We start from the raw sequence: 26,501 nt of genomic DNA on the forward strand, positions 1-26,501 counted from the left end.
TATACCCCAGCGGCATGAACATTGACTTCTCCAATTGACTTTCCGGTAACCCTTATTGTCTCCTCCCCTTCTCAGCTCTCCCTCAACCCTCTGGCTCCTCCTCTTCCCGCCCCCTGCACCCTACATCAGTCTGAAGAAGAGTTTTTGGCCCGAAACATTGCCTTTTTCCTTCGCTCCATAGATGCTGCCACACCCGCTGAGTTTCTCCAGAACTTTTGTCTACCTTCGATTTTCCAGCATCTGCAGTTCCTTCTTAAACAAAAATTCATGAACTGGCCAGCTTAAAGCTCAGGATGACCAGTGGATATTCAGTCATCAAATGGTTGGAAGTAATTGAAATAATAATTCACATGAATAAAGAAAGCTGAGAACATGATTACTTTGCCATTGTTTTTGTCAGAAAGCATAAAATTGACAGTTGCTCCTCCATGTTCATGTTTCACTAATTGGTTGCTTATGCACTTAAAATGAATAGGTTTATTTTTCTTTCAGGTCAAATTTTCTATCTAGAGTTTAGCCTCAACATAAAGTGCTTTATAATTGGCACCAACATACAATGTTTTTCAACAACTGATTTTCAAGAGCAAGAGACTTGGACAGCAGTGGAATAAAAGTTGTGCACGAAGAACAATGAATCTCAATCGGAGTGAAACAGAGATTGGAAGCCTATTTCACTGGTCATAGACTACATGCAAACATTTTTTGGGTTCTGCTGGCTGTTAGTAATTTCATTGTGAACTGAGAATCTCAGAGTTGAGAGTGTGGGTACACCTGGTTGCAAACCTCCATATTAACTGGTCTGGTGGACGGATCCCTGAGATTTGCGGCTGGTTACTCTGCAGTTTCAGACAGAACCTCAGGCCTGGGTGCTGGTCTCCACCTGGTCTTATAGCTATTGGGATCAAAATGACCTGAGATGGCTGCGGGTCAGTATCATCGGGAAAAAAAGCTAATATAATAATGTTCATGACAATGGTCATACATATATTGTACCGGAATGCAATAGATTTGTATGATATGGCAAGTTAGTTAAATCCATGACCAAACTGTTTACATAGAACATACTGTAAATATCTCATGTTGAAGTATCAGTTACATCTAGGTAGGCTTTGGGATACTCTGAGATTTAAAGTAACTCTGAAGAATTAAAATGGTAGAATGTTATTTTGGTATTTGTTTGTAAGAATTAAAACAACATTTTGGATTATTTTATAAAATGTTTAGTAATCACCATATACTTGAATATTGTCACAAAGACAGGGATTTTCTTGACAGGAATACTTGCAAAATTGTTGATTAAATTGTAATCCGTCATTTAACCTGCAGAAGTCAACATTCTGTGAGTCACATCAGCATTAGGATTGTGCAATATCCTGCATTGTGAAGCATTTATGACTTGCTTGCAATAGGTGTAAGCATTTAAAAATATTTATTCCAAATGCATAATGAAAGACATGTGAACTCAGTAGAAAAAAAAATGAACATGGTTCTGAAAAGTTAGTGCCAGTGATTCATGACAAGATAATGTACATGTTATAAAGCATGTGAATGATGGCTGAATTTTGTACATTTTCTTCCTGCCATTATCTTTTTTTTAAAATATTGTGGTTAACTTATCTGTATATAACTTTTATGCGTACATCATTATGCATTTTAAATGCTTAGTTGCTGAGAAGGGAATTTAAAAAAATACTGTGGTGATTTTGTAAAATAATGAATCTTCTTTCACTGTGTAAGATTAATTTTATACTGAATTTTGGCGTAGTTCAATCTATAGATTACTGATGCAATAGAGAGAAAATTCCAGTCATGCATTAGCAGTTTGACAATTTTATGCAACAGTAGTGTTTTGTGTCAACAGTATTGGTGAATCTATCTATATGTACGTCGAATACTCCTGTGCATCACTATTGTGGGATCCAATGGCAGCATTAATACTATACAGCAGGAAGGATTGCACCAGCTCCCCACATGATGCATGCTTTCATCTGGGTGTCAACCCCACCATATACGGGATTGAAATACTACACCTTCATACACAAGATAGGAATGCTATTACTAAGCACTGCTAAATGTGCGATTGGTTGTTTGTGGACAGAGCAGAGAGGGCTTTTTACATTATAAATACAATAGGAAAATATGGTGAATGCTGTCCTCCTGGACAGAATACATGGAAAATTGTTACCTGAGCTTTTGTTGAACTGACCAAGCATATTAAAACATAGTACAGCAGAGGAACAGGACCTTAAGCCCACAGTGTCTGTGTTGAACATGATGTTGTCAAAGACATACCTGCCTGCATGCAACCTCTATCACTCCATTCCCTGCATATCCACATACCCATCCAAAAGACACTTAAATGTCACTGTTTTATCTGTCTCCACTACTACCCCTGGCAGCATGTTCCAGGCACGTTCTCAGCATGTTCTGAGTAAAAACGTGCCTCGTATATCTCCTTTAAACTTTGCCCCTCTCACTAAAGCTATACGATATGATGGAACTTTATATTATCCCAGGAGGGAAATTGATCTGCCAACAGCCATAAAACCACAAGATACATGAAACGAGTGGAAAGGACTGGGGCAGTCTCCCCACCAAGCTAATCCAAGCATTAATCTGGTAAACCTCCTCTGCACCTTTTCCAATGCCTCCACAGTCTTCCTGTATTGAGGCGACCAGAACTGTACGCATTATAAAATGTTGTCTATGCTGCAGGAAGAAATGGACAACATGCAAAACTGAAATAAGTTCATGTGATAGGAGTTTATCAGTGAATCCAGTGAATTTTACCATGTTGAGCATTGAATTCTGTCAATCAGAATTAAAGTTCTTAGAGGGAATTGCGCTTATTTTAACAATCACAAATTACTGGAGTGGAAAGAGCATACAAGTAATAGACACGTTCAGCATCCACAACAATCCAGTTAGCCTTGAAAGTTCACTGTTTCCTGTCAACCAGGTAACAACAAAGAAATGTGGTTCTTTTTCACAATTACAGGTAATAGTAATTTTTGTGACACTTAAGTTTATACATTAGAGAGCGGAGGAGATAGTAACAAGGAATAGGCTGACCAGGGTCATAGTATACTGATTGAAAAACAAAATGAATTATAGTTTTATTCATATCTCATTTCTCACCAAACCTGTGGAAGTCACTTTGTATTGTGAACCTAAATTTAAGACTTTTGGATTTGCGAAAGGTTATGCTGTTTAGTTTTTAAAAATGTAGACCACCTGGGCTCTAAACTAGGAACTATAAATTCCATTAGATTTTAAGGAACCCATTGGACAAACTTGCAACAAAAAGAAACTTGCATTAATAAAATAAACTGATATGTTTGTTTCCAGGAAACATGGTGGAGTTGGTTGGCACCATCATCTTGGCTGTCAACAAATATCAACTCACCTCAACATGTTTTTCTAAAACGTCTTTGTCAAATTTTAACAAATTTTCAATGAATGCTGGACATTTGTTTTCATTTGCATCTCGTGTTCCCTGACTATGTAGAGTCTCTCAATAAATGTTGCCCATGTTCTGCATTCAATATTTTCTGTAAGTGGAGGGAACGGTAGTCATGTTAACAGGACATAATGATTGGAAATAAGAAATAAACAGTTGATAGAATTTTGGTCATTCTGGTTCTGCATGTGATTTTCTTTAAACAGAATAGGTCTGGACACAAGCTTGATGAACTGTTTCCACTTCACTGATGGTTCAGGAGCTTCCATTAATGCCTTTCTCCATCGAAAAACTTAATGGAAACTATTTCACTGAGATTAGCAATTGAAGTACATGGAATGTTGTGTAAATCTTGTAGCTACTTGATACAGATCTATTAAATTTAGCAAAGAATATCTCCAGGGAGATCATTCTTTTTATTATCTTTTACATTTGTCTCATCTCTCAATCTAGTCCTTACTTCTTTATTTTGCTCCTTGTACTTGATTTCCCATTCAGTAGGGGGCGGCACACTAACGTAGTGGTAGGGTTGCTGCCATACAGCGCCAGAGTCCTAGGTTCGATCCTGACTACTGGTACTGTCTACAGAGTTTGTACATTCTCCCTGTGACTGCATTGGGTTTTCTCCGGATGCTCCGGTTTCCACCTACACTCCAAAGACATACAGGTTTGTAGGTTAATTCGCTTAGGAAAATTGTAAATTGTCCCTGGTGTGCAGGATAGTGCTAGTGTATGAAGTGATTGCAGTTGGCACGGACTCAGTATGATGAAGGGCCCGTTTCTGTGGTGTATCTCAAAAAATATATCTCAAGTAGCCCAAGCTAACTGATCTAATCTGCTCTGCATGCCATATTGGTTATTTGTAATTATATATAATAAATTGAGATATGTGGTTGCTTGGCTTGTGTCAACAGGTGGCAGATGGTGTGGTGCCTACTGCACCAGTCAACAGAACAGAATTTCCAATGTAAAACATAAGCGTTGTAATGAACAAATGTCAACATATTGGACATCTCACCTTTGAAAGTAAAATCAAGCTCATTAATGGATACTTTGTAGAATATGCAAGCCCCAATTTTCAATCAAAACCCATAACTAGTATTAAAAACAAATACTACAATACTCTGAATGACTGATGTTTTTTTTCTAAATTGAGAAACTAGAGGGAAATGCTAGTGTTCCTTGATTGCAAAGGAAATATAGCTGATGACATCAGACCTCCGATTCAAAAATGCCAGGATAAAAAACATAAAGAAAAACAAAGAGCAAAACATAAAGTGCTGGAGGAATTCAGCTGGCCAGTTAGCATCTGAGGAGGAAATGGATAGGCAATTATTTGGGTTGGGACCTTTTCCAATCCGGACAGGTTCTGACCAAAACCCGTCCATTCCCTCCCCAGATGCTGCCTGACCCGCTGAGTTCTTCCAGCACTTTCTGTTTTGTTCAAGTTCTAGCATCTGTAGTCTTGTGTCTCCAGACAGGATAGAATAGTATTGAAAGTTTGAAGAGTCAAAGGCCTGTCCAACTTACGTTTCCTTTGCACACAAATTACACAACCTCTTGGTCGCGTTGAGGCGTACGGGCATCGTATGGCCATGCGGGGCCGGTCCCACTTAGAAGCGCGGAGGGGTATGTAGTTGTGCGCGACATCGCGCGGGGCTCCGAAATTTTAGTAGTGAACGAAATCGCGCGGCAACAGCCTGTCGCAGAACTGACGGCCAAAGTGGGACAGGCCCAAGACCCTGGCGCGATGCAACGTCTCACCTTCAACAGCAGCAGAAGCAGGCAGACGTTCGCCGAACTTGACCTGGGGCTCACGGCCGTTGTGGTCCGGATCCGCCCTCACTTCTACTCCCAGAGCGGGGCCAAGAAAATTGAAGATAGACACAAAATGCAGGAGTAACTCAGCGGGACCGGTAGCATCTCTGGAGAGATGGGTGATGTTTCGGGTCAAGACCCTTCTTTTCAGACTGAAGAAGTGTCTCGACATGAAACATCACCCATTGCTTCTCTCCAGAGATGCTGCCGGTCCCGCTGAGTTACTCCAGCTTTGTGTCCATCTTCAAATGACGTCACGAGCTCCAGACGGCTGTGCGTGTACGCATGTAATCGCGCCCGACCTTCGCCGGGCCATCGCGGCTCAATGCGACCACGAGGTCGGGTAATTTGCGTGCCAAGGACACGTAAGTGGGACAGGCCCTTTAGTAAATGGAAAAAAAAGTGGTATGAAAGAAAACAAGATACTTGTAGATTTAGAGCAATGGGCATTTCTATTGAGATTAGACTAACCATAGTCAATACATGTTAACAAATACAAGTATCTAAAAGCAGAAAATGTAAAATATGAGATATTGAGCAAGCCATACGATTAAAAGTTCATATTCACTAGCTGGTTTCAGAGAAGAGAGGAAAGGGAAATTGCTGTGGAGGATAATGTGCTGCGAACTGCTGTGACTTTTAATTTGATTGAATAAGTGGAAATTTTTTGTACATTGTCCACAGGATGTTACATTCCCTACATGCGTTGCTCTATTCTCTGCTTAATTAATATTTAATGTTCATTTGCAATAGAAAATCATTCCAAATATTTGTAAATGATGAAAATAAGCAAGATTTTCACTGGCATATTAAAAACCATGAGAGGGCTTAGAGATAAAGAGATGCCCAGGAGAAGGAACTGAAGGTAATTAATGTAGAAAGTATGTGATCTGAATAGAACTGATAAACTTGAAATGGGGTCATTTGTAATAAAATATGTAGAACTGGTTGATGAATAGATGAAACGAGTAGAAGAACAATTAGGTGACAAAATCAGCTGGAAACTACTAGGCTGAGTTCAGAAAATATTGGTTACTCATGAACCTACTGCATGTACATAATGGCAAATGCTACATTTTCAGGAGGTATATACAATATGGCTATAAACATACTTGCTACTCTCTCATTCTTTTAACTTTTCTACCTCAAATGGAGCATAATGGTCTCAAATGATGCTGTCCTGATCGTTTTACTCAATCTCAAATGTCCATATCTGTCTGGAAGTATCTATGCTCTCACTATGCTCTCCACCAAGGATGGTTCCAGAGAAGTGTGCAAGACACATTATACAGGCAACTGGTGCATAACCTAAACTGATAAACTCCAAGTGATGCGATGGTGAACCCTGACAACTACAATTTAGGATGTATAAGGGGAAGATCCATTACATTCACTTCATTTCTTGAGGTGGTAAGTCAACGAGGGGCACTGATAAAGTAAACGCTCACAATCTTTTTCCCGGGGTAGTGGATTTTAAAACGAGAGGGCATAGTATTTAGGTGGGAGGAAAGAGATTTAAGAGGGACCTTGGTGGGTAGTCCTTATCTAGAACCAGCTGCCAGAGGAAAGCTATAGAAGCAGATACAGTTAGGACTTTTTAGCGACATTTAGACAGATATATGGATAGGAAGTGTTGAGACAGCTACGCCAACTTAATCCACATGGACAAGGCGGGTGGTAAAGCATATTTCTGTGCTGCATAGCTTTATAACTGAAAAAATTAACGAAAAATGTTAACTTTCTCCAGTGGAAATCATATACTTTAAGCTGGAATTTCAAAACGCACTAACTGTTTGTAAGGTTGTATTTTTTATGAGTTGCTTCTAATTAAAGGCCATTAAACGTTGTCATACTTCCAGACACTGATACGAGGAAAATTTTCTATTGCACAACTAAAGACAGTGGTAAGATTATTTTAATTTCTTATGAAGTAATGAATGTGAAATATATAAGGTTAATTCACCCTTCATTGTGCTAAATTCTCCCACTTAAACCTGATACTACTCTGACATGCGCTGGCACTTTCAGTGAGTAACAGAGGTGGAGAAATTCTCAAAATGAAGTCAAAAGGTGCACTGATTCCTTGAGCATTAGGGTAAATTGAGGTGACTACGTGCCATGGGAGAGAAGGAACAGTTATAGCTGCAGTAAATAGCTATAGCTATTTGGGACAGCATGTTGGCACAGTGGAGGAGTTGCTGCCTTACAGCGCCAGAGACCCGAGTTTGTTCCTGACTGTATGGAGTTTGTACATTCTCCCCGTGACCACATACGTTTTCTACGGGTGCTCCGGTTTCCTCCCACATTCCTGGTTTGTAGATAAATTGGCCTCAGTAAAATTGTAAATCGCTGGGATAGGTCTAATGTGCGGGGATCGCTGGCCGGCGTGACTCGGTGGGCCGAAGGGCCTGTTTCCGTGCTGTATCTCTAGTTTAAACTAAACCAAATTAATCATTCCCTTAGCGGTTCAAAGCATAATTGCCAGTATACACTAAAAAAAAGTAGTTAGGGACATGTAAACATCTGAATGAAAGGAGATGAAATCTTCCATGGTTAGGATAGCACTTGCAAATGTTCCAAATCCTACTCCCAACATTACCTTCTCTGGGTTGAAGTTCATGGTTTGACAGATTATTTGCAGTATGTTAATGTGATTGCTGTATCTGAAAGAGATATTTTCATCTGAGAACGAAGGCAGTCAATGCTGACTTTATCTTCTTTCCAAAATGACCTGCTTCACATTTTCCACATTATACCCCTTTTTGGCATTTTTCCACTCACTTAATGTTTCAATATTACCCTATAAATATTTATATCCTCCTCAATGCTTCTCTTCTCACCTAGCTATTTTGTTCTTCCATGTTGACTACAGCTCATTTGCTTCCTTCCTCAATATAATGAATATACTGTATGTAACACAAACTGTAGTGTCAGCACTGATCCCTACAATGCCACCTGAAAGTGTGGCCCCTTCACCCCAACTTGCTCCTTTATTCAAGTTTCAAATATATCCAAAACCATCAGCTCCTACAAAGTAATCTTTTTTGCCTGGCACCTTTTTAAACACTATTGAAAATTAACTTTTGGGTTTACACTATTCCCTCTGGCTGATACTCTCACAGAGAACTTCAATGAACAGGTCGGACATGAATTCCCCCTTCATGAGACCATATTGACTACTTGATCTGATTATAACTTTTCAAATCTTCAGCGATAAACACCTTAATAATTGATGGTAACAATGTTTCCATTGCTGGACGTTCAGCTAACTGACCTATCCATTTTTGCATTCCAATTTTTTGAGCAAGATTATCACATTGATATTTTTCCAATCCTTTGGTAGCTCTCCAGAATCTAAAGATTTTTGAAAGTTGGCAACCAATGCATCTACAATTTCTGAAGCAACCTCCTTGAAGATACTGGTATACAAGTTATCGGATTTTGGGGAAACACTTTGGCAAGACTGGGGTGCTTTCCAATGCCAGTTTCAAACCAATGGATAATTGCTTTGTCCTACCATTTGACATTCAGATGAGCATGTATCCCAGTATGGTAAAGCTAACATTTTCAAGAACCTAATTAATTGAAATATTTTCTTAAAGGAAGATCCACCCTGAGAGCGCAGCTTCAAATAATCTGGAACAGCAGATGACCACGTGTCATCAAATTATAACAAAAAAGGACACAAAATGTGGGAGTAACTCAGGCAGCATCTCTGGAGAACATGGATGGGTCCCGACTCAAAACATCACCTACAGTATCTATATTCTGCCTGACTTGCTGAGTGACTCCAGCATTTTGTGTAATTTATTTGTCATCATTTGATGACAGGTGGGGTTAGAAACATAGAAAATAGGTGCAGGAGGAGGCCATTCGGCTCTTTGAGCCCTTCAAAGGCTGCCATCTGTTCAAAATATTTATTAGCATGCTATATTTGTTGACCTGGTCACTGGTAAGCAGTTTAATTGAAGAGAAGGAATGGGTGACGTTTCAGGTTGAGACCCTTACCTCGATCCGAAACCTCCTCCATTCCTTCTTGCTAGAGATGCTGACTGTCCTGCTGAGTTAATCCAGCATTGTCTGTCTATCTTCAGTATAAACCAGCATCTAAAGTTGCTTTCTGCACAAGCAGTATAATTGTAGGAAAGAACTGCTGATGCTGGCTTAAATCGAAGGTTGACACAAAATGCTGGAGTAACTCAGCAGTACAGACAGCATCTCTGGAGAGAAGGAATAGGTGGTGTTTCGGGTCAAGATCAGTCTGAAGAAGTGTCTCAACCCAAAACGTCAACCATTCCTTCTCTCCAGAGATGCTGCCTGTCCCGCTGAGTTACTCCAGCATTTTGTGTCGACCTTCAGTATAATTACTTGTTCTGATAACAAAAGCAATTGCTGACTGAGATCTGTGAGGGGATGCAGCCTGGGCCTTGCAGTTATCTGGAAGGAGCCTCAGGCAATATAGTCATGTTGCTATCATCTTTACATACAGTATGCTGATGCTGTATTTATTCAAGTAACACTGAAGAACATTGTTCTTTGCAGTTATTACAGCATGAAAACCAGGTGTCTGTCAGGAAAATCACCTGTGAAAATACTGCATTAATTTAGTTGCATTCATACGTGTTCCCGCCTGTTGAGCATCAGATATATTTTGTAAATATTTAAACGTAACATTTAGTTGGATAAGGGCTGTGAACATTTCAGACAAATGCTGACAGAACCAGATTGCCTTGCTTTGAAATTAATAATTCCAGATGAAACTCTTCAGAAAAAGGTTAGAGTTACTTAACTATACATTGCTAATGAATAGTTTCACTGAGGAGAAAGTTATTTGGATGGCTGAAATCACAACTGCAAGCCAGCCAATTTTTTAGGAATCACATTGAGAGTTTTCTTGATGCCCTTTAAAATGTAAATGAGGCCACGCCCAATATTCAGAACCAAGAATCTTGCCATCTATGTAGTCTGGGACTCAATGTGCACTTTCTAGCAATCCACAATTATACCACCATTGCCTCTGATACTCCATGGACAATGTATTATAGCAATTCCAAAGCACTCCTTGCAGATAGAAAACTCAAAGAGCTTTTCATACAACATTGAACATAGAACATTGAAAATAGAATATAGAACATGAAACAGTACAGCACAGGAAGGGCACATGAATATGATGCCTAGTTTTAACCTAATCTCATTTGCCTGTACATGATCCATATCCCTCATTTCCCTGCACTTCCATCTGCCAACATAAAGGCATCTTAAACGCCACTACCATATCTGCCTCCTTCACCATTCCTGGCAATGTATTCTAGACCCCCACCACTCTCTGATTAAAAAAACTTGCTCCGCACATCTTCACTAAACTTTCTCCCTTTCACCTTATAGCTATGCCCTCTAGTGTTTTGACATTTTCACCATGGGGAAAAATGTTCTGACTCTCTGCCCTATCTATGCCTCCCATAATTCTATATACTTTTGTCAAGTCTCCCTTCAACCTCTGACGGTCCAGAGGCATTTATTAAGGAACAGAACATGGAATGATGAATTTTGTTTTGAGTGAGATATTAAAGATATGGTCAGAGAAACCAGATATTAGATCAGTATTGTAGGACTGAGGAGAATATAAGAGAATCCAAAATAGGTTGGAAATTTTAGGAAATAATGATATGAGAAATCTTCACAGCAATTTGTTGGGCTTGATCTGGACCAGAGGTGTACTGAACATTGTGTTGTTTTGTGTATTCTTTATTCAACTATGGTGTTTTGCTGAAAGAGCTGTGAGGGTCTTTATTTATTCAATTCACTTTTAAAACCCTGAATCTGAGATCCAAATACATTTAGGGAGATAATGCATGCAGGTTTGATTGGTACATCTAAGTCTTGAGCATTCTAATCAACAAGCTTTGTTGAAGAAAACGTTAGAAACCCCCTCTGGTTGTGCTATTTTTATTTTGCAGAGTTCAGGGGAGGAATGCTCCACTTGGGTCGTCTGCCCCAGGTCCATTTTCACCGGCTTTTCACACTGAGTCAAATATTTGACATTTAAACCGTGATTTTGATGTCCACTTTACTGGTCACTATCTTAGCTAGTAGTGTCACTAATGTTTAGTTGGCTGCACTATGACTATCCCATCACCAAATATTCTTTCAATTTAAAGGTAAGGTAATACATTAGTGGTAGGGAAGTATAACATCTCACATCGCTGTGGTCTTACACTTGAGTCAAATATACAGTTATGCTGTAGGACATGACACATATTTAATGCAATGCAATACACATGAGAGCATACAAACAAGCAAAACTGATGCCCCAAGCCCCAGGGAGAATGCCCATGCATTCTATTGCCATTGAACCTGGTTGGATTTAGTGCAGGGAGGTCGATACAGAATTCTCTGCATTCTGAGTTTGTTTTTTATGCAGGGTTCTACATCCTTGCTCCCACTCAGTGAGCCGACAGCACTCTTAAATTATACATGCCTTTATGCCATGTTAGTGTTCGAATGTCAATTTATAATTCTGGATGCTGTTAGATGATGAAATATTTAATGAAATGGCACTGGAACACCTTCACAACATTGGCCAGTCTGTGTTAAATTCCTCACAATAGGTTTTCACTTGAAACAGCTCAAGCACAAACATCATTCCTCTCTGAAAGGCAGCATAAGAAATTGTTTCTGAGAAGAACCGGAGCTGGAATATTTTTGTTTACAAAATGTCCGATGTTTGAGAATGTTACTCATAGAATTTTAAGTCATAAAAGTAGGATATTAGATCCATTATACTTGTTGGAAATGGTACCCAATTAGTCCCATCTCCCTCTTTACCTTGGTTAAAAATATAATCTACAATAATTTTCTGATTAATTCCCTTTTGAAATTTACTATTTTTTTCGAGTCATAGAGTGATACAGTGTGGAATCAGGCCCTTCGACCCAACTTGCCCACATCGGCCAACATGTCCCAGCTACACATCCCACCTGCCCGCATTTGGTCCATATTTCTCCAAACCTGTCCTATCCATGTACCTGTCTAACTGTTTCTTAAATCTTGAGATGGTCCTTGCCTCAACTACCTCCTCTGGCAGCTTGTTCCATACATCCACCAACCTTTGTGTGAAAAAGTTACCCCTCAGATTCCTATTAAATCTTTCCCCCTTCACCTTAAACCTATGTCCTCTAGTCCTCGACTAACATATTCTGGGCAAGAGGCTATGTGCATCAACCTGATTTATTCCTCTCATCATTTTATAAACCTCAATAAGATTATCTCTCATCCTCCTGTACTCCAAGGAATAGAGTCACAGCCTGCTCAACCTTTCCCTATAGGTCAGACCCTCTAGAGGGGAGAGAGATTATAACCTTCACGTGGTCCGCCCTCTTTCGACGAATGCAATCAACCTGGCGTGCACAATCAAATAAGATTTCAGACTAGAAAATGCAAATGAAGAAATCCTCATGAAACAAGCCATGTAGGTACAACAGAGATGAATGGTGAATAATAGGCTATTTTATATCGAAATCTCGTGAGAGACTATGTGAAGAACCCGCCTGCCCGCATGCCCGTCAATACGTCAACGCATGGCGTGGGATTCGGAGCAGTTCAAGACTGCTTCGGCAGGTAAGGGATTTTTGTTTCAGGAACGGGCCGCTGCTCCGAAAATAGGTGAAGCAACACCTGGTTCAGAGTTGCGTTATTTTACCTCCAGCTCAGTAGAGGGGAGGGGAGTACTGGAGGTTGTTACCTATACAGGTGCACAACCTTTTATCCGGAGTTCCGGAAACCGAAAAGCTCCGAAAACCGGACATTTTTTCCAGGATGTCGTCTGCACACCAAAGCTCACGTTTGCCGCCAAACTTGACCAGAAACGACCCACGGTCAACCCAGGTCTGTACTATTGTAGCGGCCGCCTCCTCCCCGGAGACCGAGGAGACACTTAAACATCTGTAAATAATTGCCTACGGAGAGGGGAGACACTTAAAAATCTGTAAATAATGCTTAACTGGCTAGTTTGGAGTGTTAGTCAGTTAGTTTGGAGGGCTTTTATGTTGGGTTGGGGTTGGGGGGGGGGGGGGTGAAGGGGGATGCCCGCAGCCCCAGCTCCACGATGTTGGGAGTCGGGGCGGCCACAGCGCTCCGGAGCTTACGCGCACGGCGAGCCCCCCGATGTAAAGCATTGCGACCGCTGCCCGCCCCTGCCTCTCCGACCAGGTAGGGGACTAAGAATTAAAGTTTCCCCCTTCACCCCCCCCCCCCCCCCCCACCCCATAAAAACCCCCCCAACTAACTGACTAACATTTAATCAATGATTTACAATGATTCCCCGGTCTCCAGGGAGGAGGCAGCCGCTCCAGAATTTTCAAGCCGCCCGCGCTACCTACCTAATCTACGCTAAAAATCTTCTTCCGAAATCCGAAAAATTCCGAAATCCGAGAAGTGTCTGGTCCCAAGGCTTTCGGATAAAAGGTTGTGCACCTGTAGTAACTCTATAAGTATAAGTAACTCCGACTACGGAGATATCGACACGGAATTCAAATCTCCTGAACTTATGGGGGATCTGCTACAGGTTAATCATATGAAGGAGTTCCGTCTCTTGTCACATAATTTGCCATCCCTTCGGGGATAGGAGATCCACTGGAGGAGATCTGGCTAAGAGCATCAGTGATTTAACCTCATCATCTAAGGAGGGGTATATGTTGGATACGGCTGGGAAATATGCCAGTCGAGATGAACTGCCTGAGTTTTGATGTTCCAAATGTCAATCTCACCATTTGGGATATCTTAGTGGTGATACACGGCCAAAGAATTAAAATTTCAGCATATCTACAGACTGTTCACTGATGTCATTACGGCCTTTGCAAGGGCAGTAGATGGGTTCAGTTTTCAGTAGTGCAGAAGATGCATTAGCACTTCTGTGTAATATGCAGTTGGAGCTAAATTGCCTATGCAAAATGCTATTACCTGAGGTAATTTCTAAAAAAATGCTCAATTATGCAGGGCCAGTAACATGCAGCCTGCAAAGTATCTCTTTGGAGAGGACTAATGTTAGCAAGTTTAAGACTTGCAGGAAGAATTTTAGGTGGCTGCGGGGCTGATAGGACCATCCTGTGTGGGTGGGGCTTCAGTATTCCGGCAGACATACCACCTCTATATATAACTAACGTCAGGAATCGTTCCACTGACGGTGGTTGGAACGCCAGGCCTACTCAATTCAGACCTAGCCAGAGGCCTTTTTTTTTTAGGCCAGGGCCATTGTGCTCACCTTGGTGAAGAGAATGTGGTGCGCACACTGGCGACTGAGATAAGTCGTTCCAGGCAGAGGACTGTGGCAGAAACTCCTGGTTCAGGGTTGCATTATGTTATTTTCCACTCTGAGGATGACTGTGAGGAGTTGACAAGGAACTCGTATTCCCACACCAAGTGGATGCTTCACTTCAATTCTAGTCGCATAAGGATGTGATGTATGTTCTGATTCTGTCCGACACTGGAGGTTTGTAGGTTAATGCCATCAGTTGAGGCAAAAACAAGTCAAAAGGCCTTATACCCCAGAAAGTTCTGAGTTTGCTCAGGGAAGGATTTGGCCTTTACATGGTCAGTAGAGGGAATTCTGCTGTCTGATTTGCAGTAGACTGTTTAGCACTTTAGTGTATTTGCAGTCTAAACTCAATTGTGTTAGGATGGTATGGACCTGAGGTCTATCCAATTTATGTTAATTTATTGCAAAAGAACGTCAAGGATGCGGTGGGTGTGGTAAATACACCCTTTGAGGGTAAGACTCCCATTTACATGCATACACATCATCTTTACCAAGTAAGTGGCTGACACCGCTTCACTGAGGCTGGTTTGGAGCACCAGGCCTACACAATTAACCAAGCCCGAGGGCCTTTTATTCGCAGGTTTCAGCGATCACCATGGATACAGCGCTCTCCTCATACTCAGTATTGTCCCCAGCACGGCAGGATGTCCGTGCTGGAGATAGAGTAAAATCTAGGATCAGTTGACTATAGGTCTTCTGCCTGTGGCCAATTATTGGTAGTGTCTATCTCAGGGATTCCTGGATCTTCTTGGTAGGTGATAGGGGGGTGATAATCACCTTTTGTCTATTTGTTTATCAGCAGTCTTGGTGTTTTTATAGCAAGGGCTTTCTCAGAAACTGCCTTGATCACATCAACAGCCACCGTCTGTCTCATCATGGACAGCAAAGCAACAAAGAGGCGGAGTTTGTTGAGTATGTGAATGTTATTACAACAGTCACATGAGCTGTCAATATTCAACTCGGAGATAGGTAACATGGTTCAACATACAGGTGGGGACAGGTAACCTCCGAATTTTCCATTTTACATATCATAAATGGTTATAAGATTCAGCTTTCTGGTTGAATAATTCCTCCGCAGCAAAGAGAAGCCAATATTTCCGTGCTTATGGTTCAAAGAGGAAACTATGGCTATCCAAGTGAAAGAGCAGTCTACCCAAGAACTAGATGGGTATATTCTAATATTCTCTCAAGGTTGAAGGAAAATGGAGGATGCCAAATCAGGCTTGCATTTGGCTAGCCTGATCACATGGTTCGTATAACCAGTTTAAGATGGATAATTGTCATTCAGCAATTTAGCTGATTACAGAGGATTTAGGGCCTCAATCGATCTTGAAGATGCATATCTTTCCATATTTGTGCCACGAGAGGCACAGATATATCTGGTGTTTTATGGCAAGGCCTGTGTTGGAAATATTAGGGTCTACCTAAGGGGTTGACTTAAGTCCTAGGCTATTTATAAAGATTCTAAAGTTAATGCTGCCTTACTCCGATCTAAAGGGCGGAGTTTATAGATGACATGAATTATAGTAGTGCCATTTTGGCCTACTCACCCAGGGCTTCCATTGTAGATAGGTCTGCTGAAAGAAGCTCCTATATTTGCTCAAAGACACGAGTGGTGGCTAGTTCAGCCTTTTGTGCATCTATCATTGCATGATTGTATGGAAAGTTTGTGAAGAGATACATGTGAGCTACTTTAAACAGATGTAGCAGAGTTTTGTGGTCTCTTTCAGTTTGGGTTTAAGAGAAGTGATTATGTTATAGTGCAATTGACACTGCCCTTGCTGCTTTGTCATTGTATCTAGCTCTATTAGTGGGACAACAAATGTTAACTAAGTTTATGAAAGGTGCATTTTATATGAACTCTCAAGCCTAGATTCAAAGTAATGTGGAATGTGGAATCAGTATAAATTATTGTGCAGATATTCATAAACTGTATTCCTAATTATGGAGCAGTATCGTTTAAGTTAATTATGCTTATGACAACTGATTTCAGCACAAAGAGCACATTCTTTACACAATCTCCATCTGGATCTCTGGGTCATATCTGACATAAGAATAGCTTTTATGAATGAACTCATAAAGCAAATGGGCACGGTTGGGTAAGTTGGAGTTGACAGCATACCCACCAGATCGGAGATTGGGGGGGTTGATTATGTAAAAAGGTAAACTGAGCCTACTAGTACCTATGAAACAAATGATAGTTTCTTCACAGTTAATTAATAATTTCACAAGAGATTGTTGGTGCAGACTATTTCAAGATGGATAGAATGTAAGCAGCTAAAAGTGGGAGTGAATTCAAATAATTTCAAGTCTCATTCTACCAGGGGGGCTGGCTCGTTAGCAGCGAATAGAATGGAATTTCCCCTTTGATCATCTCGCAACAGCAGGAGGCTCAGCTAAGCACATTTTCAGAAGTTATAAAATGATTGATATTGATATAAAATAGAAAGATTAAACACAAACTTACCGTTTGAAGTTTGATCTTTATTTTATGAGAAGTTGAACTGAGGGACTACGTGCCCTCCACTCCCAACCCTGAATCTCATAAAGATCATTCGGTAAGTCAAGGGTTATTAATCTTTCTATAGTTTAAGTTCGTGCAAGTGGTCTGTGGTTTCATACAGTTGCTCTGATGATTGACGCGCATACGGGCTGGCGGGTTCTTCACGTAATCCCTCACTTTAACTACTCATAAAATAAAGATCAAACTTCAAACGGTAAGTTTTCGTTTAATCTTTCTATTTCTATGCTTCACCTCCCTTGACCCATTACCTCGAACTCTGCTGCCCCATAATTTATCCGACTTTTATGAATGAACTCAAAAAGCAAACGGGCACAGTTGGGTAAGTTAGAGTGGACAGCATACCCACCAGATCGGAGATTGAGGGTGTTGATTATGTAAAAAGGTACACTGAGCCTACTAGTACCTATGAAACGAAGGATAGTTTCTTCATAGTTTATTAATAATTTCACAAGAGAATGTTGGTGCAGACTATTTCAAGATGGATAGAGTGTAAGCAGCTAAAAGTGGGAGTGAATAGTGTGGAACAAATCTTAGATCCCTTTGCCTCAGCATTGGGAAGATCAATTATAGACTTAGTTCCTGAGACTATCCTGTTACTCATATAATTTTCAACACCAACTCTACTTATTTTCACCTTCATAACACGATCCATTATACCTCATGCACTAGCCCATCTACTACAGACTTTCCTGTCAATTTCCTGTAAATTTACATCCAAAAATAGATGAACATTAGAATAGAATGATAGTTTCAGTATATCAATATATCATGAAAATCAATGACCTTACTGGTTTACTTTGACACTCCTCAATATTTTATTTAATTTATTATTGACGTGTACTGAAGTACAGTGAAAAGCTTTTTTGTTGCATGCTATCCAATCAGTGAAAAGATTAATGATTACAATCAACAGTGTACAGATAAAGGGTATAACATTAGCTCATGATAATGTTCAGTAAAATCTGATTAAAGATAGTTCAAAGGTCACCTTTGGTGTAGATGGGAGTCAGGCTCACTCTTGAGTTGGTGAGACGACAGTTCAGTTGCCTGATGACAGCTGGGAAGAAACTGTCCCTGAACCTGGAGGTATGCGTTTTCAAACTTCTGTATCTCTTGCCTGATGGGAGAGGGGAGAAGATGGAGTGACTGGGGTGAGACTGGTCCTTGATTAAGCAGGTGGCCTTGCCGAGGCAGCATGCAGTGTAGATGGAGTCGATGGAAGAGAGGTTAGTTAGTGTGATGGGCTGGGCTGTGTCCATTACTCTCCACAATTTTTGGATGGAGCTGTTCCCAAACCATGCTGTGATCCATCCCGACAAAATGCTTTCTATGGCGCATCTGTAGAAGTTGGTGAGAGTTGTTGGGGACATGCTGAACTTCCTAAGTCTTCTAAGAAAGTAGAAGCATTGGTGTGCTTTCTCGGCCATTGCTTTGATGTAGTTGGACCAGGCCAAATTGCTAGTAATATTTTTTGTTTCCTAAGAACTTTAACTTATCAACCACCTCTACTTCAGCAGCATCAATGTATACCGAGGTATGTGTGCTGCTTCATTTCCTGAAGTCGATCACAATCTCCTTTATCTCGCTTACATTCATGGAGAGGTTGGTGCCTTGGCACCAGGTTACGAGGTTTTCAATCTCCATCCTGTACTCCGTCTCGTCGTTATTTGATATCCGGCCCACTACAGTGATGTTGGCTGTGAATTTGTAAATTGAATTAGATTGATGTTTGGCTGCATAGACATGGGTGCATGAGGAGTATAGAAGGGGCTGAGAACGCATCCCTGTGCGGCCCCAGTGTTGTGGACTATCGTAGCAAATAATTTGTCACCTATCCTCACTGGTTGTGGTCTGTTGGTCAGTAAGATAAGGATCTAGTTACAGAGGTGAATACTGACTCCAAGTTCCACGAGTTTGGATATGAGCTTGGATGGGATAATGGTATTGAAAGCAAAGCTGTAGTCTAATAATAGGAGTCTGACATTGGTGTCCATCTTATTCCTTATTCCAGGAATGAGGGCAGGGTCAAGGAGATGACATCAGCCATGGACCTGTTGTGGCGATGGGTGACCTGTAGTGGATCAAATTGCTTGCTTGGCTGGATTTAACATGTTCTACAACCAGCCTCTCAAAGCGCTTCATGATGGGGGGGATATCAAGGCCACTGGTCGGTATCAATAAGACTTAGATCTTGTTTTTCTTTGGCACCGGGATGATGGAGGTCTTTTTGAAGCAGGTGTGTACCTCAGAATGGAGTAGGGAGAGATTAAACTTTTTAAGAAAGCTCACCTGTCCCCTCAGATCCTTTCCAACTTCTACCGCTGTACCATAGAAAGCATCCTGACCACCTGCTCACGGCGTGGTACTGCAGCTGCACCACAGCTGACAGGTAGGCACTGCAACGGAAAACCGCCCATCACATCATCGGCGCCCCGATCACTGCCATGGCTGTCCTTCACCGCACACGGTGTCTGAGACGGCTGGCAAAATCATTAAGGACCCCTAACACCCCAACCATGGACTGTTTGCCCTCCTCCCATCAGGGAGGTGGTACAGGAGCCTCAGGTCTCGCACCAGCAGGCTAAGGAACACCATTACCCTGCTGAACTCACAGGTCCGGCGCTAGCCCCCCACTCCTCCCCTTCCCTTCTCATCAGTATTATTTATCTATATTACTAAATCTCTGATCTTGACCGCTTGTGGCCGACTGAGCTGCGATTTACGAGAGAACGCTGCTGCCTACGGCCGTCATTTTTGGCCACCTCGCTCAGAGCCCCCCTCCGCCGTACGAGTGCGGAGGATTTTTTCCGTCGATGAAAAATTAGAGATATATTAATGTTTTTACAAAATTCCCCATTCTCTCTGCTGCCCCCGCTGGCGGCAGGGGAGGGACTATAAAACAAGGAAGTGTCGTGCTTCACTTAGTCTCTGCCAGACCCAGGAAGCGAAAGGGTCATGGCTCTCTGAGCTGCGAATAACAATGAAGGCACGCTAACTCCACCGCCCAATTGTTTGCCTCGCTTTTTTTAACAAGCTTGTGTTCACAAAATGAATTTTGGTTGTAGGGTGTTTAGCCCAATTGTTTGCCTCGCCTTTTTTTTTAACAAGTTTGTGTTCACAAAATGAATTTTGGTTGTCGGGTGTCTGCAGCCCAATTGTTTGCCTTGGCTTGGCTTTTAAAATCGTTGCAACGGTGGGATGCCTGCCCAAGTATCCATACGGCCCACAATGTCTATACTAGCCCTCTGGAAACCAGCACCTTCAGCCCGCAACACCCATACTAGCGCAACAGACAGCCCCCCCCCCCACCCCCCGGCGAGCAGTATTGGAATTGGTGGAGAGGTGGAATATTGCATTGGTGACTATCCCTCCCGTGTGATGCTGGGACCCAACGGGTCCCACTTAGTCTAGTAGTTTATATAATTTACAGTTAAGCTCTATTCACCAGAATATAGCACGTCAATCTTTTGCACCTTAACAATTATCTGTATATATGTATATGCCTATGTACATACCTCAATATATCCCCATTTGTATATATCGTTTTAATCAGCATTTTACTACTTTGCACTCTGGTTAGATGCTAAACTGCATTTCGTTGTACCTGTACTTGTACTTGTGCAATGACAATAAAGTTGAATCTAATCTAATCTAATCTAATCTAAAGATATCCGTGAACACCCCTGCTAGTTGGTCCGCACAGTTCCAAAGGACACGGCCAGACACCCTGTATGGGCCAGTTGCTTTCCTTGGGTTCACCCTCAGGAAGACTAGTTCAACTTCTGCACAGTGACCCTGGGAAAAGGCACACTCGACTCTAAAGGAATGGATATCATTGCCCTGTTGCCCTTCTGCTCCAAGTGAGCATAGAATGCATTAAGTTCATGCAGCCGCACTATCACCAGCAATGTTACCTGACTTAGCTTAGCATCCAGTTACAATATTCAGGCCTTGCCACAGCCTGCTGGTGTCCAAATGAACATAATGAGACTCAGCTTTGATCTGGTATTGTCTCTTGGCATCCCTGATGGCCTTGCAAAGATTGTAGCGGGATTTCTTATTCTGCTTTGGATCGTCTGACACAGTGGTCTTTGCCTTCACCTGGGAATGTTCCTCACTGTTCATCCATAATTTCCGGTTGGGGAACTCTGATTGTTTTCTTCGGCGCGCACTCCTCTCCGCACTTGTTCATGAAGTCAGTCATGGCAGTGGGTTACCCAGTTGTTTTTAAATCCTTCCACCACCTTTGCCTGATGCTGTCTTCAAATATACTTTCTGTGCTATTATGCTTCCAAAGTGTTCAGCCATAATGACTCTGACCTATTCCCCACTCTTTGCAACAGAATCTTTAGGACCTGAACTCTACCCTCCACATGTTCCTTGCTGATCCTCTGCACCTCCGTTCTTTAAAGTCCATCCTCAAAATCCATCTTGTCTTGCATCTTAACCTCTGCTTTCTAAATTACATGCATTTTCTATTTATGGACAACATGAGATATATGTTTAATGGTAGAGGTTGCAACTAAAAATAAAATGTTACAAAATGTTTTCACTTGTAAATAAATGTGAAGTGCATTACAATTCCATTCCACTTCTTACTTAACTGTGCTATTTAATATCATTGTATGTCCAATAACTGCATAGGTCCTAAGTGATTCCGCATATCCAATAGCTTCAGCTGCTGGTGCTTCGAATCATAGGGTCATAAAGTAATTAAGCTATCCAATATGTGAAAAGCCCTTTGGCCCACCTCGACTGCGCTGAGCATCAAATTAATTAATCATTAATTCGTCACATTTTTTCCTCTCACAACCCCTTCAAATTTCTTCGCACACATACACTAGGAACAATTTGGAGTGACTTTACCATTTTCCCATAATATAAACTAAGCAGCGCAGAGGCACGGTGGGTAGAACTGTTGCCTCAGTGTGCCACATTCCCTGTTACTGCATTGGTTTTCTCCAGGTGTTCCCTTTTCCTCCCACACCAAAGACGTGCGGGTTTGTCGATTAATTGGCCTCTGTAAATTGCCCCTAATGTGTAGAAATGGATAAGACAGTGGGATAACATAAAACTCATGTTAATGGGTGACCGATGGTCTGTGCTGACTTGGTAGGCTGAAGAGCCAATTGTCACATTGTATCTTTATAAATATAAAGCAAAGATTCTCTTATTTATAACTGCAAAGAAAGGAGAATTCAGTTGCAAATTATTGTTCTAGAGATTTTTGGCTTGCGAATTTGTAATAATAGTTAGAACATATATACTTGAAAATATTTCTTCCAAGTCAAAGCTCCTACTTGAGAATAAATAATTGCAAAGTTATTGTAATAAATTCTTATTCTTGAATGAAAATCTGCATTATTCCAGCAGGGGGCATGAAGATATAAGAATCCAAGATAAAGAACAGGTGTGGGTTTCCAGATCCGGGTCTGCTGATTAATATCCTGGTTACTCCCTCAGATCAGCGTCACTGCATCTCAAGATACTAAATTAGCTGTCAATATGAGGTCACTGCAGTGAGGGTTCACAATTTTATTTAGCTATGTGTCCAATAGTCAGCCCACCTTTGGAAGAAACATTTGTCTGTACGTTACCATGACAAAACATCTCCTGACCACTCAGTGCAGTTTAGCAGTGAGGCAGATGGCAAACTATAATTTTTCGCAAAGTTTGAGTTGGACAACTTATTCATGCAAATTCCACCTCAAATTGTGTATTCATTGATTAACAGAAATTGGTGCAGCATTATGCATCAACATTGTTTCCTTGAGCGTTCGTTCTAGCCCAGCATCTTTCACGATTAATATTATTTTAGATATGTGCGGGATAACACAAAATATCTTTGAGCATTTTCCCTCAAATTATTTAAATTCTACTCCCATCGGACAAAAAATATAGATGTGTTAAACGCACACCTCCAGATTTAGGGACAGTTTCTTCCCAGCTGTTATTAGGCAACTGAATCATCCTACCACAACTAGAGAGCAGTCTTGAACTACTATCTACCTCATTGATGACCCTTGGATTATTTTTGATTGGACTTTACTGGCTTTACCTTGCACTAAACGATAACGTCAGGTATCTATACACTGTAAATGGCTCAATTGTAATCGTGTATTGTCTTTCCGCTGACTGGTTAGCACCCAACAAAAGCTTTTCACTGTACCTCAATACATGTGACGATAAACTAAACCGAACCTTACAGTTTTGGGTTTCAACGTGAAATTCAGAATTTACTTTCCATGAAATTCCTTGGATTTGCTCCCGTGTCATTGGTAATGCTTTGCTAGAAGTGCAAAGAAACCCATTTACTTATAGTTTTGTAAAGAGGTAATAATATTTATATTAAGACTGCTAAAACAAATCCAGGGAACTTGCACAACAACTTAACCCTTGCATCTTCTTTCGTTCAGGGAACACTGCCTGGTTTGGATGCCAGTTGGGATGCACATCATGAAACCATTTCACAGACAGTGCCAGAATGGGTATGCAGTCGTTATTTTGTGAACCCTTAGGAAGCAATGAACCATTGTGTGGCTTTAAGTAGAAATTAAGTATGATTTGTTATGTAAAACATTCTGGTCACCATAATTGTTAAGTAGCTCTATTGAACAAAAACAAGGCAAATTTTATATTTTTATAATACCTTGAATGCAGTAAAAAGCACTAAAGTGCTTCACATGAATGTTATTAAATCTTGCATTGAGTTGCTAACTGAAACGTAGATCAAAAGCTGATGCAAGCATCTAATACCACAATGTCTTCCCAGGGAAATTTAAACATCAGCAGAAGGTATCAAGTTCAGTGAGAAGGTTGGATGCTGTACCTTGGTGGGAAAGGGAGGATAAAGTTATTGTCGAAGGACTGTTTGCCTTTTCCTTGAACACATCTCAGAAACTGGTGGGTGAAAATCATTTCCATCATTTACTTAAAAATGGACTTGTGAAGAATTTTATTTTATCAATATTACTTTAGTCAGCTTGACGCAGATTTTTGCAATCTTGCTGTTGACTCAGAAATTTATGAGCTCAGAACAGATTCCAATCTTAACTCAGTTATCCCTAACAATTCTCTGCAGCAATGAGTTGTTGCTAAGATTATGCATGTTAGTGTTTTTTGTTGTATGAGGAAATTAAACTGGTCATCATAAATTCAAAAATCCTCCAACACTGTTTGTAATGTAATCAGATTAAATTGTTGTGTATTTTCTCTACAATTAACTCACTCGACAAATTCCTGCACTGGTCAATGGAGCCAACTACCAGCTGCTAGAAATTCGGCAGCACCTTTGGAGAGAGAAATTGAATTCACATTTCAGGTTGATGACTGGTTTTAAAAGGACATCCATAATATGGGCAACCCAGTGACACAGCTGGTAGAGTTGTTGCCTTAAAGCACCAGAGACCCAGGTTTGATCCTGACAATGGGTGCTGTCTGTACTAAATTTGTAGGTTCTCCCTGTGACAACGTGGGTTTTCTACGGGTTTCCTCCCACATTCCAAAGACGTCCAGGTTTGTAGGTTAATTGGCTTCTATGAATGGTGTCCAACGTGTAGGATAGAATTAATGTATGGATGATTGTTGGTCAGCATGGTTTGTAGGTCGCTGGTTGGCATGGATTTCGTGGGCCAAAGGGTCTCTTTTCATACTGTATCTCTAAACTAAACTACTGGTGCCCAATTGTTTAGTTTAGTTTAGAAATACAGTGCGGAAACAGGCCAGGCCCTTCGGCCCACCAAGTATGCACCAACCATTGATCCCCGCATACTAACACTATCCTATAACACAGGAGGGACAATTTACAATTATACCAAGCCAGTGTGGATGGAAACCGGAGATCCTAGAGAAAATCCATGCAGGTCACGGGGAGAAAGATAGCACCCATAGTCAGGATCGAACCCGAGTCTCTGGCACTGTAAGGCAGCAACTTTGCCGCTGTGCTACTGTGCTGCCCAGATTGGCAGACGTGTACAAATTGACATCAGCACCTCCTCCTCGTGAACCATCAGCACAGGAGCACCTCAAGGCTTATGGTCAATCTCCTCCTTTACTCTCTCTATACACATGACTGTGCAGCCCGACACTGCTCCAATGCCATCTTCAAATTTTTCCGTGATTGTTTCAATGGTAATGATGAGTCAGCACATTGATGCAATTACAAAGAAAGCTCACCAAAGTCTCTACATCCTCAGAAAGTTGTGCGGATCAAGTATGTTGCTGAATACTCTATTGAGTCTTTACAGATGTATGGTACCATACATTTCTTCAAGCGGGAGTTAGATATAGCTCTTAGGGCTAATGGTATCAAGGGATATGGGGAGAAAACAGGAATGGAGTATTGATTTTGGATGATCAGCCAAGATCATATTGAATGGCTCGAAAGGCCAAATGGCATACTCCTGCACCTAATTTCTATGTTTCTATGTACATACATACATGCATAATACATAATACATACATACATACATACATACATACATACATACATACATACATACATACATACATACCAATTGCTTCACAGCCTTGTTCAATAACTCAAACATTCAAGAATATAGGTGTCAGAAGGTGGTGGATATTGCTTGGTCCATCATAGGTTTTGACCTCTCCACCATCAAAGGGATATACAGGAGGCGCTGCCCCAAAAAGGCAACTAATATGAAGGATCCACACCACTCTAGCCAACCTCACTGCTACCATTGCGAGAGCCTAATAATTATTACCTTCAGGTTCAAGAATGGTTTCTTCCCATCACAATCAGCCTCTTGAACCACACTGTACAACCCTAACCACAACTGTACCTCAGCACCTAACCACGATTGACTTTGTACCACTCAGGTTGCACTACAGATTTTATCTTGCACTATCATAGTCTTGTTTTTTCCCTAGAAAAACTGGTAATTTGGTGTATGCATTTTTGTTGTATTGCTGTATTTAATATGCATGTAAAGCTGCAACAAGTAAGAATGTCATTGTTCCCACATGACAATGAAACACACTTGACTCTTGACCCCCTTGACTGTGTGAAAAATGCTAGCTTTTATGCTTGCATAACAACAAATTATTGTCAAGATACCACAAAGGTTATATGAATAACAATTTAAATTTACTGCTATAGCCCTTTTTATAACTGACGTAGGAATAAGGTCCCATATGTGGTAATATATAATAAACATTTACAATCTGTGATCATTCATTTATGGCTTTATTGCAAACTTTCAACTTAAAGGCAGGTGTAACTGAAAAGTGCTCTGTTATTCTCAACTCACGTTAAAAGAGAGAGCAGAATCCAGTTTGCCATTGTTGAACCGCGACATAGGGAACCCAATCTTTCTTCGCCAGCTCTTGCCTTGAAACATTGTAGTTTCCCTTGCTTAGATCCA

The 26,501-nt window shown here is 41.0% G+C and overlaps 1 protein-coding gene across 1 annotated transcript in view; it reads left to right on the forward strand.

Annotated features, from left to right (window-relative positions):
* The window catches only part of rasgef1ba (RasGEF domain family, member 1Ba), an 84,495-nt gene extending 79,913 nt beyond the window's left edge, over nt 1-4,582 (forward strand). Inside the window, exon 14 of the mRNA XM_055640145.1 lies at nt 493-4,582. Coding sequence (XP_055496120.1) covers nt 493-517 — 25 coding nt within the window. The 3' untranslated portion in view covers nt 518-4,582. The remainder of the gene's footprint in view (nt 1-492) is intronic.
* Nucleotides 4,583-26,501: the final 21,919 nt, after the last annotated feature.

This window comes from Leucoraja erinacea, chromosome 1 (genome assembly GCF_028641065.1).
Source record: "Leucoraja erinacea ecotype New England chromosome 1, Leri_hhj_1, whole genome shotgun sequence".
Lineage (NCBI taxonomy): Eukaryota > Metazoa > Chordata > Chondrichthyes > Rajiformes > Rajidae > Leucoraja > Leucoraja erinaceus.